At 38.0% G+C, this 19,199-nt stretch overlaps 1 protein-coding gene across 1 annotated transcript in view; it reads right to left on the bottom strand.

The window, feature by feature from the left end:
• The window catches only part of TRHDE (thyrotropin releasing hormone degrading enzyme), a gene marked incomplete at its 3' end in the record, with an annotated part of 466,420 nt that overhangs the window by 169,666 nt on the left and 277,555 nt on the right, over positions 1-19,199 (bottom strand). The window contains exon 5 of the mRNA XM_018558056.1: positions 3,050-3,163. Within this exon, the coding sequence (XP_018413558.1) occupies positions 3,050-3,163 (114 nt within the window). The remainder of the gene's footprint in view (positions 1-3,049; positions 3,164-19,199) is intronic.

The following is a 19,199-nucleotide window of genomic DNA, read 5'->3' as shown; positions in this document are numbered from 1 at the left end:
TAGGTGCACTTTGTCTGTGAGTATTATGGCAATGTTAACTTTGATCAAAATAAATGTTTATTATCTCTTTCAGATTATGTTATTCATGATGTTTCCTCTGGAGAGGAAGAGAAACGTGCAAACAGCTGGTGTTTGTCATTTTAGACTAATGATGTTGAAGACCTGGAAACATTTATGTCTCATTAAGGCAAAGAGATCTCCTGTATGAAATTCATTGTGTTTTAATTTTCTCTCACCAATGTCAGGGGCTTATTCCAGAATGAACTGCTTATTCCAGAATGCTTCTCAAAAAAGTTAAACCAATTCATGCTAAGTAAACAAAAAGGAAAATATTTGCATAATTTTATGTGTGATGAATCATAGTATAACAATTTAGATTTTTTTTTTTTCTGGTGCAAACATTCATTAAAACTTTAAAAATTTTCAATTCCTCCAAAACAAAAGTTAACTTTAATTTTTAGTGCAAATAGGCATGGCAGATTGTTACTAAAATATATGTGTAACAGGAAATGAATGTTATTTATCATCTGTGTGATAAAGAATGACATGGGGATCACAGAGCTGTGAAAGCTTGTAGCTTAGTTAACCATAAAAATGAATCAGATTTATGGCATCTTATTTTTTCTTATCTCTCTTGAAACCAAAATACATTTAATTAGCTATTGTCAATCACAATGTTACTTAAGACTACACCAGGTGGTCCATCTATACTATTCCACGCTATCACATTTCAAAGTACATAAAATCGGTTTCCAGATATATTTGACTAGGAAGCCTAGTCAGCAGCATTGCAATCTACAGTAAGTAATGGTAGCTATTAACCTCCATGCTGATTTTCTAGGACATGCACTACAGATGTCCTTGTCATGTCTAATGTGTAATCTTACTATCAAACCAGTTTTAGGAGGATACAAATCCACCCATTTCAACATGCAAACCTATTACATTCTATTAAAAAAAATTGGTTCAATCCACAAGCAACATTTCTCGGCATAAGGAGGTTTTGATAGTATATGGCACATGAAAGCATACCAATATAAAATTTAATTTTTCTAATTAAGAGCCAACACAATACTCTAACAAGCATAGTTTTAACAGCCATTAAACATACCTATGATGTTTTTTTAATAAGGTTTTTTCACAATATTTTATTTACTGTTACACATGAAATTCAGAAATAAGTTTAGCAATGGATGCCATATTGTCATGAGACTGTTGTATTCCTTTTAGCAATGACAAATATTTGAATATATTGAATGCAGATGCCAGACAAAGCAGCTGAACCCCCACTCTCCATCCTGCAAGTTGTGACACACAGCCTGCATGCCTACTCTGCAGCTTGGGTTTCTAAGCAGGCTGTGTGTGTGCACTCTCTATCTTGGACTTCATACTCATTAAGCAGCCTTTTTCACAACACTGACTCTGAGTCTACCCAGATTCAGCCTCTAGGTCTGCTCCCATTAACCCTTCCAGGACCTCCATGTCCGGGTACTAACAACCTGAACCGACAGCCACTACATACCTACTGCTTCCATGCTGAGATCTCCCTTAGCAACCATTTGATTGTCACTTCTAATCGTTTAGGAGAAGGACTGTATGCACAACCCCCTCTCACCTTCCTGAAAGGAATACTACAATCAGACTCCTTAACAGCAAGTATCTTTTGTTATTTATTGCCTAATTACTTTTCGCCTCTGTGAGATGATATAAACAGAAGGAGGAATATTGACTTATTAACTATTCAGAACTTCCTTGCCTTATTGACTTTCGTTTGACTCCCTGGAATGAGGTAACTGTGGGAGCAGATTCCATTTATGTTGTTCACAAACAGCAAAGGAGTGACACTCATACTTAAAGCACCTTTTTGAGTTGTACTATATTAACGTGCTCAGTGATAGCCGCAGCTGAGATTCATACACCCTTGCTACAGACATACACCAGTGTTACAAAATCTCATACAACATAACCTTCAGTTTTACATGACACTGACACTCAAAACTTTGCCCACATCCTCTTCAATAGATGATAGCATTAGCATGTGTTTTGCAAGTAATTGCATAGCATTTGTGGAGAGCTAAGAGCTTTTGGCCTGGGACGCAATTATAAACAACTGGCCCTTTTTTAGAAGTGACCGTTTTCTTGGGGCTAAAGAAAGTGCACCATACAAATATGTTTGCGTTGCTGCAGCAATTAGTGGACACAATGAAAGTGTTAAATATGGTTTATAGTAACACACATATGGATTGCTGGAAGACTGCCCTCTTCCAAATGATGTGATCTTAGGCCTGATCATGTAACAGGTATCTAAGAATGCCTAAATGTCACTGCCTCCAGGCCTTGCTCTGATTGGGACCTGAGTAGGGGGGTATCTGCACTCAAGGCCATCTTGAGGCATTTGTCAAGCATTGGTAGCCGATAATATAAGGTAAATGTTGTAAGAAACGTTGCCAATGTCAAGTGAGTCAAACCCTCACCATGTACTCCTCCAGATACTGCTTCATTTGCCACAGTTTTAGAAACCAGGGAAGGAATTTGATCATTTTAGCATTTCTAAAGCTAAATAGTTCAATAAACCAATAGCTTATTTCCTCCTTATATTAGTACTTCTTTATTTAATTGTTATGTCTGCAATGTATAACACTTTTCCTTTGTGGGGTGTTTTGGGGCAAAAACCTGAGCAATATTTTCGACCTCCCTCCCTCCAACTCCTCCCATTTCATTGGTACCTGAAAGTTCAGTATGCCAAATGCAAGCAACAGCTGCTAAACAGCAAAGTTTAGGAGCACTAGTTAAATTTTAATGTAAATTGTTATAGTTAGTTAAATTTTTCTGAAAAAGCCCTCTCACAGATGGTAACCAAAATGATAAATTACAAGTGAAATGCTGTGTAAGTAAGCAGTTATAAAATTATCCATGAAAGATATATGTAATGGATTTTATAAGAGAAACTCAATTACATTTCTGCAGAATGAGCTTGTTTAAAATTTCTTTCACCTTCAGTTGTTTGTAATGTGAAGCATTAAAACATTAGATATAAAATAAGTCTTACCATGTTCCATCCTGGATAGAGGTAGTCTGTTCCAACAAATTCAAAATAGTGAGCAAGCCCTTCCTTCAACCATACATCTTCCCACCATACCGGGGTTACCAGATCTCCAAACCACTACAAAGAAAGTGCAATAAGTGTTACATTAACACTGCAATGGAATTTCAGTTGCAATTAATAATTTTGCAGTTTTGTTTACTTAAGATCGGAAATATACTAAATAATGAGCATCAAATGGATACACATATAGACAAAGACAAAAAGGTGGAAAGTTTAATAAAAAATATTTACTCTACTTTCAAGCCATGATACAATTATACATGGGGAAGACAATACATTCTTGTTACGATGCATTTTAAAATGAGTTTTAATATAAATGTTATGCAAGGGTTTTTTAAAATATAGAGATGAGCCAAATGCACCGGGGTTTGGTTTATGGGATGTTTTCCAAATTCCCCCGAAGTTTGAACGGAAAGCCAAACCCTCATGGGGGCTGAATTTTTTTAATCGATTCTGTGCATTCTCTAGGCTTATAGGCAAGGGATTCTCATACAAAGGGCGAATATAAAAAGAAAAACACAATTCATTAGGTAAAACATCTTTTCATTGGGCTTAAAGGGCAACAATGAAAATACAAAAATCCTTTAAATAACCTGCTTGGGAAATGTCTTAAAGCTGTGCATGGTTTTATAAAACATTATAATTCTCTGACACATCATCAGCAACATGTGTAATAGTTTAGTTTACGTTTAGATCATTCCTTAGCTTAAGTACAGCAGCAACAACTCAATAAGATTGATTTGCACAGATTTTAAAGTCTTTTTCAGGTATTTAGTGGATATTTTTTGTGTAACAGTTATAGGACAGAATTGAACAGTGGAAGGAGCAGATACAATAGATGTAAAATCTATAAAAAGGTATACACAAAATAAAGCTAAATCCCCGGACTTAATAAAAATAGCCAAACAGCGAACAAACATATTTCATAGCATAGCTGGTGATCTTCCTTCCACTATCACACTGTAATGTGTACATAGTTAGTCAGGATGAAACAAAGTGTGCAAAGTTTGATAAAATGTCAACACGTAATACACCAATGCACCTCAAAGCCATAAACCCATATTTCAGTGATTTCAGCAGTTGTTATGCCCAAATAAAGATTACATTGCTATTTTTGAGAAATAGTAGCCAGACACATAGCGCAGTGGCTGGAAAATATGCAAGTAGTTTGAATGGGCGCTGGTCAGCAAGGTAAGAGGGAGGAATTAGTACTTTTTATCAAGAAATAAAGAGCCTGTTATTTCAATCAATAGAGGAGGAAATAAGGGTTTTATCAAACAATTGAAAATTGCAGTGTGTTTTTTGTGTGAGTGAAGACAAAATATTTTACAGATTTGCTGGACAGTATGTACTAATTTTTTGCTAGGATACAATTTCTGAGGGAGAGAAGAAGCAGATTTCATTTAAAATCCGAAAACTACAGCTTATTTTTTCTGAGATGGTAGACAGAAAAAAAATCACAGACTTGCTGGACAGTATGGGGTTAATTTTAAAAAAATGTAATCCGGCATATAGCGGGGAAGATGTTGCTTGCACTGAACTAGTACCAGTAAATGGTGATGAAGAGTATAGGAATTTCCTATACTCTTTACTCTTCAACGTCATCTAGGGTGCTAGTGCAATGCGAACAGCATCTGTCCAGCTATACGCTAGGCAGAACTTTTATGATTGCACCCACTTTTCTTTTTTGCTAGGGTTCAATTTCAGAGGCAGAGGTCAAGTAGATTTCATCTGCAAAATAAAAATTGATGGTGTATTTTTCTGAGAATGAAGGCAGAAAAACTGTAAAGATTTGCTGCACAGTACTTTGTTTTGGCTAGAACGCAACTTCAGAGGAAAAGAGCAGACACATGTCATCTGGAAATGTAGTGTCTTTTTCCTGAAACTGAATAAAAAATTGAAAAGATTTGCTGGACAATGTCAGAGGGAGAGAGCAAGCAGATGTTATTTGAAATCCAAAAATTACAGAATATTGTTTCTGAAATGATAAACAGAAAAAAATTACAGATTTGCTAGGATGAAATTTTAGAGAGAAAAATAAATAGCTTTCATCTGGAAATAAAAAAATACAGTATAGATTTGTTGCACAGTCTGTACTCCCTTGCTAAGATGTAATATTCAGAGAGAGCAGGCAGATTTAATCTGGAAATATAATTTTTTTTAATTTTTCTGTGACTGAAAGCAGAATTCATACCGCTGACAAAAATATATAGAAATAAAATATAATTACTGGAAATAAACCCCCCCAAAAAATAAACTCTCAAACATCAACAACCCTAAAATGCTACAACCCAAAAATGTTTTTTTAACATTTCTTTTTTTTTTCAGAAACTTAAAGTGTATTTACACTTTTGCAGTCTGATCCTCCCCACGTGTTTGTTATGTGTTCCTGTTCGCACAGCATACCTAAAAAAAAAATGTTAAAGTAATTTTACTTTTTAGATGTGCCTGTATAGCAGGCCTTTGCAAGCTTCTCCCTCAATTTCCAAGTGATTTGAAACTCTGGCTGTCCCCATAGTAAAACTAGAGACAGACTGAGCTTCCCCTCACTAAAGTACAATGCTTCTCGATATTTAACCCTTTGTTAGGATTGATATTGTTCAAATCTAGTTTACAACTGATAATGAGATCTGCCAGAACAGTACAAACAAAGTTTATTATATTATCATTAACCTAATAATGCAGAGTTAATTGAGGATATTGTAATTGGGGAGACACTGGGTAATAGTGATCACAATGTGATTACTTTCAATATTGAACACAGGAAAGGTAAGTGGGCTGGACGAACAAGAACCCTAAATTTCAGAAGGGCCAACTTCGATAAGCTGCGCAACCTAGTGGGGGAAATAAAATGGGAAAACGTATTTCACAACCTAAACTCAGACCAAATGTGGGACTGTTTCAGGAACACATTACATTGCTCTTTCAAAGTGTATACCGTTGAGTAACAAAAGCAAAAGATCAAAAACGAAACCTATATGGCTTAATAAAACTGTAAAACAACACGTCAAGGCCAAGAGAATGGCATTTATAAAATATAAGATGGAAGGGACGGCATTGGTGTTCCTTAACTACAAAGAATGTAATAAAAGATGCAAACTAGCAATCCGAGAAGCTAAAATAGAGTGCGAAAAGCATATCACCACAGTTAGGTAAAAAAAAATAATTCTACCAATATATTAACAATAAAAAAGGTGAGAAAGGAGCAGACAGGCCCAATAAAGGACAAAAACGGGAAGTTAGTCTTGAATGACAAGGAGAGGGCCGAGGCTCTGAACACTTTTTTCTCCTCAGTATACACTCAGGACGGAAACGGGTTTGACGTACATGATAAAACACATAGTTCAACACAAAATATACCACACTGGTTGACGGAAACCGGGATACAACAAAGACTTAAACTTCTCAATGCAAATAAAGCATTGGGACCAGATAACCTGCACCCCAAGGTACTTAAGGAACTAAGCCAGGTTATAACAAGACCATTATTCCTCATTTTTAAGGACTCCTTAATGACTGGTAGAGTGCCATGTGATTGGCGGAGGGCTATGGTAGTTCCAATATTCAAAAAGGGGGCAAGATGCTGACCTGGGAACTATAGACCGGTCAGTCTAACATTGGTAGTTTATAAACTGCTAGAGGGAATGATTAAGGACTATTTGGTAAAATTGGTTCAGGATAATGGCATAGTTAATGACAATCAGCATGGGTTCAGGAAGGACCGTTCCTGCCTGACTAACTTGCTAACTTTTTATGAGGGGGTAAGTAGAGATATGGATGGAGGGGGGCCGGTAGATGTGGTATATCTGGATTTCTCAAAGGCATTTGATACGGTACCACACAAATGCTTAATACACAAGCTGAGAGCTATGGGCATAGCTGAAGTGGTGTGTTCGTAGATAGAGAACTGGCTACTGAAACGTGTCCAGAGAGTACCTATAAATGGCACCTTTTCAGACAGGGCTAGTGTAATGAGTGGTGTGCCTCAATGATCTGTGCTGAGTCCCATATTGTTCAACCTATTTATTAATGATATCGGGGACGGAGTGAATAGCCATGTTTCTGTGTTTGCAGACGATACAAAAATAGGGAGGGTATTAGAAACGGATCGTGACAGTATAAAATTACAGGAGGACCTGGATAAAATAGGGGAGCGGGCGACAATGTGGCAGATGAGGTTTAATGTCGATAAATGCAAAGTAATGCACTTTGGAAATAAAAATAAACAAATGGATTATACAATTATGGGTATGCCACTAGGCAAGTCAGAAATAGATTTGGGGTTCATTGTAGACCACAAACTGAATGCTAGCTTGCAGTGCCAGGCTGCTGTAAACAAAGCTAGTAGGGTCTTGTCCTGTATTAAGAAGACAAGTCTATAATTGTGCCACTTTATAGATCATTGGTTCGGCCTCATCTGGAGTATGCGGTCCAGTTTTGGTCACCAGTACTTAGAAAAGATGTCCTTGAGCTAGAGAGGGTCCAGAGGAGGGCAACCAAACTAATTAGGGGATTGGAGGACCAGCGCTATGAAAGGCTACTGAATTTAAACATGTTCACGTTGGAAGTAAGGAGATTAAGGGGGGATATGATTTTCATGTACAAGATGTTCAATGGTGACAGAAACATTAGCAACAAACTCTTTAAGATTAACTCCATTACAAAAACTAGAGGCCACCACCTAAAATTGGTGGAAAAAAATTCCAGCACAAGGGGCAAAGGGGGTTGTTCACAGTAAGAGCGGTTAGGGTCTGGAACTCACTGCCACCGGCAGTGATTTCAGGTAAGAGTGTGGAATTGTTCAAGAAACTTTTGGACGATTTCCTGAGGGACCGTAATATTCAGGGATACAAGTATTCCTAAGAATGAGATGATGCGTGGACCTATATGGGCTGGACTTGATGGACTCATGTCTTTATTCAACCCCAAATACTATGTAACCTGCCCAGCCGTTCCTGCATTCCAAAGCAAACATCTGTACAGAGAACAACTTTTCTTTCAGAGTAGAGTATGTATTATGCAAGCAGCAATTGAAAGAAAAACAAATGAGAATACCTGACCAGAGTCAGAAGCTCAATGGCTGTGGGCTCAGGTCATACAAAGATTTTCCAACCTGCTCCTTCGATCAGCTATGCAAAGGATGCCAGCCTAAAAGCACACACTGTGCGAATTTTGGCTGGTTCCTTAAGAACTGGCTGAAATTTGCATTTTCAGCCAGTTCGGGGAAATATTAGGGGTCTAAACAACCCCCTGATATTTCTCATTTAAAGTAGAAAAAGAAATTGAGGACACAGAATCCTCAATCTCTTTTTCTGCAGCCTCTGTTCTAAATGAATGGAAAGTACACAGGCTTCACACACTCCAGTGTTTGTTCTGCAAAAAGAGGATCAGTAAATATCACACATATTTACTGATCCTCTCCTCTCCATCCTAAACTGCAGCTTCTTCTCGGATCCTCACTGCTCTCCCCTGCATGTATGGGCAGAGGCAGGGGGGATCTGAGAAGTGAAGCATTGAAGCCGGTGGGAGGGGGGCGGAGGAGGGAGCACTGTAACTTCAGGATGGCCCAGCGGTGAGGAGAGAGACACCCGCTCAGCCAGGATCTGACAGCTGGCGGCTCCCTCTTTCCTCACAGCTCGGCCATCCTAAAGTGGCAGCTTCCTCCTCTGTCCCCCGCTGGCTTCAGTGCTTCACCTCTCTTTGAATCCCCGCTGCCTCTGCCCATACAGGTAAAACCTCTATTTGAGACGTACTTGGAAACATGGAGATAACTTACGTACAAAAAAAATCTTATTTAATCTAAAGTAGATTGAAACTTTAAGTGATTTTAATAAGAGAAGGGAAATTGGTGTAAATGTGATGACTGAGAGCAATTACTTAATAGTGATGCACAGTGGTTAATAATGGAAAAAAAAAACTGAAAACAAGCAGACTAGAGCCTCAATGAGGTACACATGGTCAGTAACAATTCTCAGATATGCTTTGGCATTCATTTAAATAATGTAATCATTTAAGTAAGACCCTTATTTGTACAAAAAAGTAAATAATCTTAAAGAGTTATGCTTTTCTGAAATGTTGTACTGAAATTATTTGATCAAACTTTCTGTGGGTTTAAAATTAAGATACTTATTCAGAGATAATTATTTCAAACATACAATATGCTAATGATGAAGAGCAGGGCATGTTTATAGAGATGAATCTGCTCATAATGGCACTGCCCTTTTTTGTGGTGTCCCTGCTACATAGATCCCCTAAAGGTCCTAGGGAGAATATTCTTATTTTGGCACATTGTCATTAATAATGTAGAAAGATGAGTTAGCAGTTCATAAGAGCATCACATCTATAGTTAGAAAAGACAATCTTTGGTAAAATATAATATTTTTATTAATATAAAATTAAAAGATAAAATCATCACCACATATTGATGTGGGGAGTTAATGATAACGAAATATGATTATATGATCTCAGTCTCTCTGGGGGTATGACCCCCATACTCAGAAGGTTTGAGTCATGTGTGATCAAACTGTGATAGTCAATCATGAATTAAATTGTGGCCTTCTTTGATAATACACTGATGGGATATAACTAACACTGTTATATACACACAGGTTTAGAAAGCCTGTGCTTTAGAAACCCAGAGTACGGGTCTCCATTTTATTGACTATCTAGCCATATACTATGGACAGTAAGGTAATATAAACTTCCTCTGAATTAGATTGAATTAGATCATGTAACCATACATAGCTAGTAGGTGTAGATGTATGGAGCAATATATATGGAGATTTAACTTTGTTGAGGAGAGGTAGGTAGTTACCTTTAAATAGTTGAGAGCTGGTAGAGCTGAGAGATATTCCAAAATATGAAAGAGTAACAGAGGATTCCCACCAGAATGGAGAAGTGGATGTTATTGTGTGTCGCAAAGGGGGGGAGAAATATGAATTCCGTACATGTGGGACTTATTACGATTGACCTTATAGAAAGTGAGGTATGCAAAGGTGTGGAGAATGTGTTGTAAAGACAGGAGCAATTTCAAAGGGTTAATAGAAATTATGATATTGTCTGTGTATAGACCAATTTTATGTTCCTGTTGCCCAACTCTAATTCCGCTGATGTCAGGGCACCTGTGATTTGCCCCAGCTAACAGTTCCATCACCAAGGCAAAGATCAGGGGGGCAAGGGGCACCCGTGTCTAGTACTGTTGGTGATGGTAAAAGGGTTGGAGAGAAGGCCAGAGGTCCATACTCTTGCACTGGGGTTAGTATACTGGGGTTAGAACTCAATTAATCCATAGGGTATCACTAGATGCTGAATTAGAATTAATCTGAAAGAAGGACAATAGTTCAGACTGGACGTATTTCCCATGAGCCTCATAGGCAAGGATTTGATCTCCAAATAGTATGGGGTTGGGGTTGGGAATCTGAGAAAAGATGTATAGATATAGGGGCCTGGTCCGGCCACATAATAATCCCTATCTCAGCTTAAGAGGGACATTGGAGGGTAAATTTGTCCACTAGAAACATGTCCAACCTGGAGTATGTGTTTTGCATGTGGGAAAAAAAGGTAAAATCTTTTTCAGCCCCATGTAAGCATCGCCAAGCATCATATAAATCATTGGAATTAATAAATGAGGGCAAGGCGAGATTCATACATCTCCTAATATGCGAGGCGTCAAGAGATGCATGATAACATTGTAATCTCCACAAAGATTAAGGTGTCCTTTACGTATTGAACTAATGGTATGCATTAGTACAGTAAGGAATTTTCTTTGATGAGTATTAGGGGCGTATAAGTTAACTAAGGTCACTAAACGGTTATTCAAAGAAGCTGCTAGAATTATAAATCCCCCATTAGGGTTGATCACAAGATCATGTTGTTGAAAGGCTAATGTATTTTTAATTGCTATTATTACCCCTTTGCGTTTTTTATCGTAGTTAGCGAAAAATAATTAATTAAGTTCTTGAATTTGCATAAGGGGGGTTTCTCTTTAGTAAAATTAGTCTCTTGGACACATAATACATCACATTGTAAAGAGGTAGCCTCCATCCATAACATAGCTCTCTTATACAGATTATTAAGCCCTTTAATGTTCAAGGAACTCATTTTAATTGACATGGTGTTTATATTGATGCTTGTAGATATGGCTGAGGGAGTAGATTAGATTAAAGGTGTTTTTGAAGAGCAAGCGGACAAAATAGTAAACAGCCTGAGAAAAGCATAAGTAAACCTACCAATTGCAAAGAAAAACTAGGCATTTGCAAATGCAAAAGAAAAAAAAACAAACAAAGTTCAAACGTAAGAACAAGAAACAGTAAAATGAACAACAGATATTAGCATGCATAGCTTACAGTTATCCGGGAGAGTGTAAGAAACAACACAACACAGCCTGAAACTGGGTCGGATCCTAAGAATATGAAAACAGCACCACCTAGTGGAACAATGTAGATGTCCCATACTGTACCTATTAACAAGCTCAGTTAACGAATGCCCAGTTCAGTCCAGAGGCACATGTAGTGGTGTAATACGCTTCACATGAGATGTGGGCACAGAGACTGGGATACACAAGAGTGTAGCAGGCATGCTCCATCTGCAAGGGTCACAACAGGGAATGATTTATCGTGATGGTGCACCATATAATTTGGTGGTATAGACCCATTTTATGGTCTCTGAGAGCCTTAGTGACTGGAGTGCATTCTTTCTGTCAATTAGCAGTGGTGGCAGAAATATCCGTGAAGAGGGTGATGTGAGATTACGGCTCAGAAGGGGAAGCAGCTGGCCTTGTTAAAGCCAAGACCTTTTCCTTAACATGGAAAACATTTAATCTGGCTATCACATCCCTGGGTGTCACAGCAGGAAGGTGTTTGGGCATAAAATGCCTGTGTGCTCTGTCAATCACTAACTCAGATGCAGAATTCAAAGGCAGCAGGGCTGTAAGCATTTGTTGTAAATATAGCTGTAGTTCTGAGGAACTTATAGATTCAGGAATTCCCCTGAATGTAAAATTATTTCTTCTGGATCTGTCTTCGATTTTATCCTCAAGCTGATGAAGTACTTGTTGTTGCTCAGTATAAGCATCAACTAGAGTATTATAAGCAGGGGCAAATGTACTAAGTCTATTTTCTACATTATGCTGTACGCTCACCCAGATCTGTAACTTGAGATTGTAAGGAAGTGAGTGAAGACTTAAGATCATGTTGGAGCCCAGAGCGCAATATTAACAGAATATGTTTGATACAGGCTTCAGAAGCTAGATTATTAGAAGCAGGCAGATCCTCTAACAGAGATAAGTGATCATGAGTGCTCATGAGTAGAGGAGCTAATGTTAGCAGATTGCTTTTTACTCACAGGTTTCTTTGTCTCTGGAGAATTGAGAGGTGAGCTGGCGGGATGCTTAGGAAGGTCTTTAGGCTGGCATAGAGAGTGTGAGTCTCCTTCTTCCATATCTGGCCCCATGCTGCAGGATGATTGTGTCTGGCCCCATGCTGCAGGATGATTGTGATTCGGGGGAGGTGTCCTCACAGGTCCACGAGCAGGATAGTAGTCGATAAGTCTCTTGGAGCCTTTGCTTTTATTCTCCCCCTTAGACATAGTGAGCTTGATGTCAAGGAGCAGGGTGGGTGGGAAAAAGGGTGAAAGTTGCTGCGGTACTTGCTGCAAGTTGCTCTGAGTGCAGATCTCACCTAGCGGCTTTCAGCTATACGGTCATTCCGATCAGGGGCCAAGCCCCACCCTTCCAGGAACACTTTTTTTTTTTTTTTACCACACTGCTGTTTTGCCGGTCACACTGAATTTTTTCTTTAGTACGGAAGGAGAAAAAGATAGAGTGCTGCAGGCAGAGGCTAATTAGCTAATCACATTATCAAGGACTACACAGCAGTAGACCACAATTTAACTAAAATCAAGGAAAGCTACAGTGTTTCACTTTGACCATCATACACTAAAAATAGAAATAAATAAGTGCAGCACTATAGGATTATGACTCCATAATAAAAACACATTATATAATATACACACTGCATCTTACAAAAAAATCCTTATAAAGTGCATATAGTGTCATCCAACCTTTAAAGTGGAGAGGTGTGGTCTACACAAAACTACAAGTGCAAACAGTGCAATTTATAAACATGAAACAGTGTAAGTATAAAGTCTATATATATGGGTCACTTCTGAATACAGGTGGGTGTTTATAAACATTCTTTCCCACTTCTGCTCACACATGTATGAATGGGAAACCGTAAGCATTTTAAACAGCTGGCGTTGGCTATTTACATAAAAGAAATTGGGATACAGGTACTATAGAGCTGTCTGATCACTTGTATGTTGCATGGGAGTGTGTGACTCCCCATACCGGTGTCACTGGCTATCCTGAGCTCCGTTGTCCTTCATGTGGGCCCGGGACTGGCATTGCAGGTCTGTACGCTCAGATCAGAGGGAGTTCAGCACACTCCAAGTGGCTGATCTCTACTTCAATCAGTGGACCTGGAAGTTGTGTATTACAACACTTCCAGTGTCACTCAGAAGCTGGAAAAGAAGCTGGCGAATCAGATCGCTGCTTCTTCAGTTCTTTGTGGGTTCATAGGAGACATTAGGGGTCTAATAAATCCCTAATGGCTCTATAAAGAGGACCTGTCACTGTATATGTGCTATCATAGCCCACTATGTGATAGCAATAAAGTTACATTTAAAATTTTTTTAAAAACAAAAATGGTAAAGTCCCCCTCCCCCACGTGCATGCACATACAAATGCAAACATGTGTTGGGTGCACCTACATGAGAAAATGACAATTGCTCCACACATGTTACATATCACCCTGAACATCGGAGAGCAATAATTTTAGGGCCATCAATCACTGTTAATACTACATTGATGAGCAGTAAAAACTTTTAAAATGTTGCCTATGGCCAATTTTTGGTATGGTAATTTTTTTGCGGGCATATGTAATTTTAAGGCTTGATATGTTTAGTGTCTATTTTCCTGACATGACCCCAGCTTTTATATTTTACCAAAAAAATTGGTAATAAATGTTTCATAACATAACACAGGAAAAACAGGTTTTTTTTTCAAAATATTCAATACTGTTTTCTTTATAAGAAAAATTAAAAACCCAGTGGTGATTAAATACCACCAAAAGAAAGCTCCATCTGTCCCATAAAAATGGTATAACATTCATTTCAGAACAGTGTTGCACGACTGAAAAAATGTCAATCAAAGTACCACAGCACTGAATACTGAAAATGGCTTGGCAGGAAGGGGGCTAAATATATTCCAATTTAGATCCTAGAAAATACAGTTATAAAGCCTGACAAGTGGTTGAGAATTATCCCCTTTCTCCCATCTTTATTTAGATAGGGGTATATATGGGGTGATACTACTATTTGTGTGAGGCAGTGTTCATATGTATGGATCACGCAAACTAATTATGAATAGTCCCAATTTTTCATTTTTATATATATATACATTTTCTCATATACTATTGTAATTTGCAGTATGGAGGGACGGAAACCAGCCTCTCATCGCCGTAGCTCCTGATCTAGCCCCTCACTCCCTATGTCATCTGGGCGATGGTTCTGTTCTGTTGGAGATATGGAGTTACCACTAAGACCCAGCTACAAAGGTTGTACATTTTTTAATGTCGGTTGTCTCTTCAGTATGGGACACAAAAATAACTTTGTGTCACTACTTAGGATAGTTATGTGTAGTTACACCTATGATATTTAAATATTACAGGCAGCCTCCTATCTTCCTGAGGAAGCTTTTTAGTGAACCGTGTAGAAGATTGGACCCACAGTATATCGATGCAAGACTTTGTAACAATATGACCATACATGATGAATTTAAAATTAATTTAAGCAATATTTTTTAATGATTATTGCAATTTCCGATGCCTAGAATGTGGCCGTGTGGTCCAGGGAGGTTATAAGCCTTTTGTGATTTTAGACTATATTATGTATAGGAAGATGATATGGGTGTTTAATATATTTATTTATTTATATTATTTGTACAATAAAAAATATTTTTAACAGACAAATGTGCAATATATGTGTTCCATGTCTAGAATGACACCTGAAAATCCCCACTTTTCTTCCTTTTTTGCTTCTACTATATTAGGGGTGTGGTGTCCTGGTTTCCCTGGTGGCTCAGAACCATTTCTTCGTATTAAAGAAGAAGTATTGCCACAATCAAAACATTCTCTGTAAATGCTCCAGTTTACATCACACTTGTCCCTGTGCCAATCTGAGAAGTGGCTGGCTAGGGAATAAAATTAAATGTTTTGCTGTCAGGGCTGGCTGCAGCTCCTCCCCATGCTGAAATGCAAAGCAGCCAGGGAAGGTACAGCCAGCACTGAAGCCCCTGCCCCTGTACATTCTGCAGTCCTCTGTGTAATATTGCAGCCCTGTCTGTGTCTCCTCAGCTTTACTGAGCTATTTTGGAAAGGATAAACTATCAATTTGTCAGCGTCTGTATTCTTGAGAATTACAGAATTCACAAGAAAACAGAAGCTAACAGCTTGATGGTCAATCTCCTCTAAAATAGCAGAAGGCTCTAGGATTAGTTAAAAAAAAAAAAAACTTTATTCCTTAACCTGCCCTGGATTAGAACCTGCGACCTAGACAATGGCAAACCTGTCCTCCAACCACTACACTATTACATCTGTACTTTAACCATAGAAATGTTGTAGAGGGAAAATGTTGTCATTTGTTTTTTCCTAATGTCGTTTTGCTGCAACGAAATTCGTCCAATAACGAATTTTGGGAAATCGGGAATTTCAGATTCGTTTGCATTCGTTTTAGCTGTAATTCGAAATTCGGATGCATCCGAATCTCCGAAAATTCGCCCAAAACTAATTTCGGAACGAACCGAATCGCACATGTCTAATTAGAAGGAGAGTTGGCAGATTGCTGAGGAGGGGGAGCTGGACTGTGCAGGCTCCGGGCCTCTCCCTGTCACCCAGAAATGCTATCTCCTTTGTTCAGTGTCATCAGATGTGGAAGAAGAAGGGGTCAGGCACTGCTGCTCAGGGACCGCAGCAAAGATTTAAATGGGGACAAGTGCAATGCGCACTGGGCTCCCTGGGGGAATTAACAAACATTTTATACTTATGGTGAACACTATCTAAAATTGAAAGAGGGAGGACAGATAGCATATTGGCACATGTCCATTTGCTTACGAATGGTACCCGACACTTTTTGGAGTTATATAACAGAGCTTTGTAACAGTCTGTGTATTTTCCATTCAGTCCCTTACACTGTTCTTTTATTCTTATAAAATACACTAATGCAGTTTTATGGAAGATGACAGGTCAGCTTAAGGATGCCAACATTAAAATGATTATAAATCTAAGAGAAAAAAGAAACACTTATTGCCATACTTTGTCAATGGACATACTATAGCATCTTCACTCAAGAAATCTTGTCTGCACACATTAAGCTTAGTTATGTTTTATTGCTCATTTAATGGAAAATAAACCCTACTTATAAATAGGGCCTCCTTTTTCCTTTAACTGTCTTGACTCTAAAGTGGTTTTCAATACACTGCTCTACATAGTTCTACAAAGCCAGATACTAATATACTATATATATATATATTTATAAGCCTTTTGTGATTTTAGACTATATTATGTATAGGAAGATGATATGGGTGTTTAATATATTTATTTATTTATATTATTTGTACAATAAAAAATATTTTTAACAGACAAATGTGCAATATATGTGTCCAGAAACAAATATATGACTGCACTCTGTTCTAAAAGAACTATACTGTCTGACATATATTTTATCAGATGCAACAACAAATACCACTTAATACAACATTGCATTTTAAATTACAGAGATGCAACTGAGGTATGTTTATCTGCAACCAAATATATAAAGTATCAAAAAGGGAATTGTTGTTAAAAGATGCCACTTGCTACCTGCTACCTATTAGTGCTATCTTTAAATGTAATTTTTATATATAAACATGTTATAATAACTTGCAGTGCTACTTTTCAGAGTGTTCTGTGTACAGTAAAAGATGGAAGGCATGCTGGCTGCACAGTAGGGTTTGATTCTTTTTAGGTTTTGAAGTCTATATTTATGGTTGTTACCCACTAAGAAAAGAATGCCTCTAGAAACCTTACTTTATAACACAGTGTTTTACTAGATACTACTAAGAAAAGTAAGTAAAGAGAACAAGACTTAACCATGTCATAAAACTACCTATTCAAAGTTTAGAGAATTCTTGCATACTGTCAGAACTAGAACATACTGTGCATACACAAGAGTGGTATCCATCAATTATTGATAGAGGTTAGAGAGAAATTGTAATGGAGTGACATAAATCTGCTTTTGAGTTGTCGAGGGCGGGTTAATGTCAGGCTGATTTCAGCCAAAACAAAGTTTGACATGCACATTAAACTTGGCCTGCACACTGGTGTTGCAATAAATCATTCTTCTAGTCTTCTGCTTTGATGTATCTCAAACACAAACACAGTAATTGGAAAAAAAGTTAGAGAAGCATTGATTAAAGTCCAGAGGGACTGGCACAAGCTAATTCAATTTTATTCTCATCTTAACAATCACAATTTATGTCCCTTTGGAACTATTTGTCAGTATAATTATTTTAAATGGATTTCATTATTTAAGTTCTCAATTTCATTCTTGATTCCTAAAAGTAATTACTGATTTGTGTTAATAATGGCACATATCTTACTAAAATAGGTGGTCATTTAGAATTTACTGTATGCTAGTATACAATAGGGCCACAACCAATTTAAAATATGAATAGAGAGTGTACAATATGTACAATATACAGTACGTGGATAGGTATGGCTTGAAACATAATCTGCACTCTGCAGTACATAACAGTTACGTTAGGTATGTTGGTGCACTGCAGTGCCATTATTTTGAAGAACACCCCAACACACCTTCACAATGCACCTACTTTGCAGCACAAGGCAACATACTACAGTGTGCTGCACTGCCAAAATTGCATCAGGTATTAGTTAGATAATGTGTCATGCTTTGAGAAGCCTATTAAAATGAATGGGCTGCCTTAACTCAATGCATGTCATAACATATCTTAACATGTGTGTTAAACACAAACTGATTGCCCTGGTGTGAATGGGTCCTGAGAGGGGAATTTCCAACACTTTACCCACAGATTCCCTCTCATTTGCTGTTGAGTCCCCAGAACACAGACAGTAAAAACTTAACTGAAAGAGGTTTAATACTTTTGCTGCTAGAGCCATTTTTGCTTATCTTTTCATAGTAACATAGTAAAATAGTATATGAGGTTGAATACAAACACAAGTCCATCAAGTCCAACCTATTGCATGTATGCATTTGTGTTTGAGCTGGTGTGTGCATGTGTATGAGTCCATGTGTGATTTTGCTCTTAGGAGTATCTGTACCCCTTTATGTTATGGTCTCCAAGGAACTTGTCCAAGAGTTTCTTGAATGATTCCACACTCTTAGCTGCAATCACTTCATGTGGCAGTGAGTTCCAGACCTTAACCACTCTAACTGTGAAGAACCCCTTGCGCCCCGTGTGTTGAAAATTTTTTTCCACCAGATTTTGGTGGTGCCCCTTTGGTCTTTGTTACGAAGCTAACCGTAAACAGTTTGTTAATAATGTTGCTGTCACCATTGAACAGTTTATACAGGAAAATCATGCCCCACCCCTTAATCTCCTAACTTCCAAAGAGAACATATTTAATTTTAACAACCTTGTTTCACAGTTCAGTCCTCCAACCCCTTAATGAGTTTGGTTGCCCTCCGCTGGACTTTTTCTAGCTCAAGGAGTATTGGTGACCAAAACTTGATCGTGTACTCCAGATGAGGCCGAACCAGTGATCTGTAAAGTGGCAAAATTATAGACTTGTCCCTACAATACATCCCCTTCTTAATACAGGACAGGACTCTGCTTGCTTTGTTTACAGCAGCCTGGCACTGCAAGCTGTTATTCAATCTGCGGTCTACAATTACCCCCAAATCCTTCTCCATTTCCTTTTATTTGTACATTAAATGCACATTTTAGACCTGGGGATTACTTAACCCCCCCCCCCCCACCCCCACCATTATTTTGTGAAAGTACAGACCCTGGAAAAAAAAC

This window comes from Nanorana parkeri, unplaced genomic scaffold, assembly GCF_000935625.1.
Source record: "Nanorana parkeri isolate BGI_ZX_2015 unplaced genomic scaffold, ASM93562v1 scaffold318, whole genome shotgun sequence".
Lineage (NCBI taxonomy): Eukaryota > Metazoa > Chordata > Amphibia > Anura > Dicroglossidae > Nanorana > Nanorana parkeri.
The sequence above is the reverse complement of the archived record's forward strand: the minus strand, read 5'-3'. Positions and strand labels throughout refer to the sequence as shown.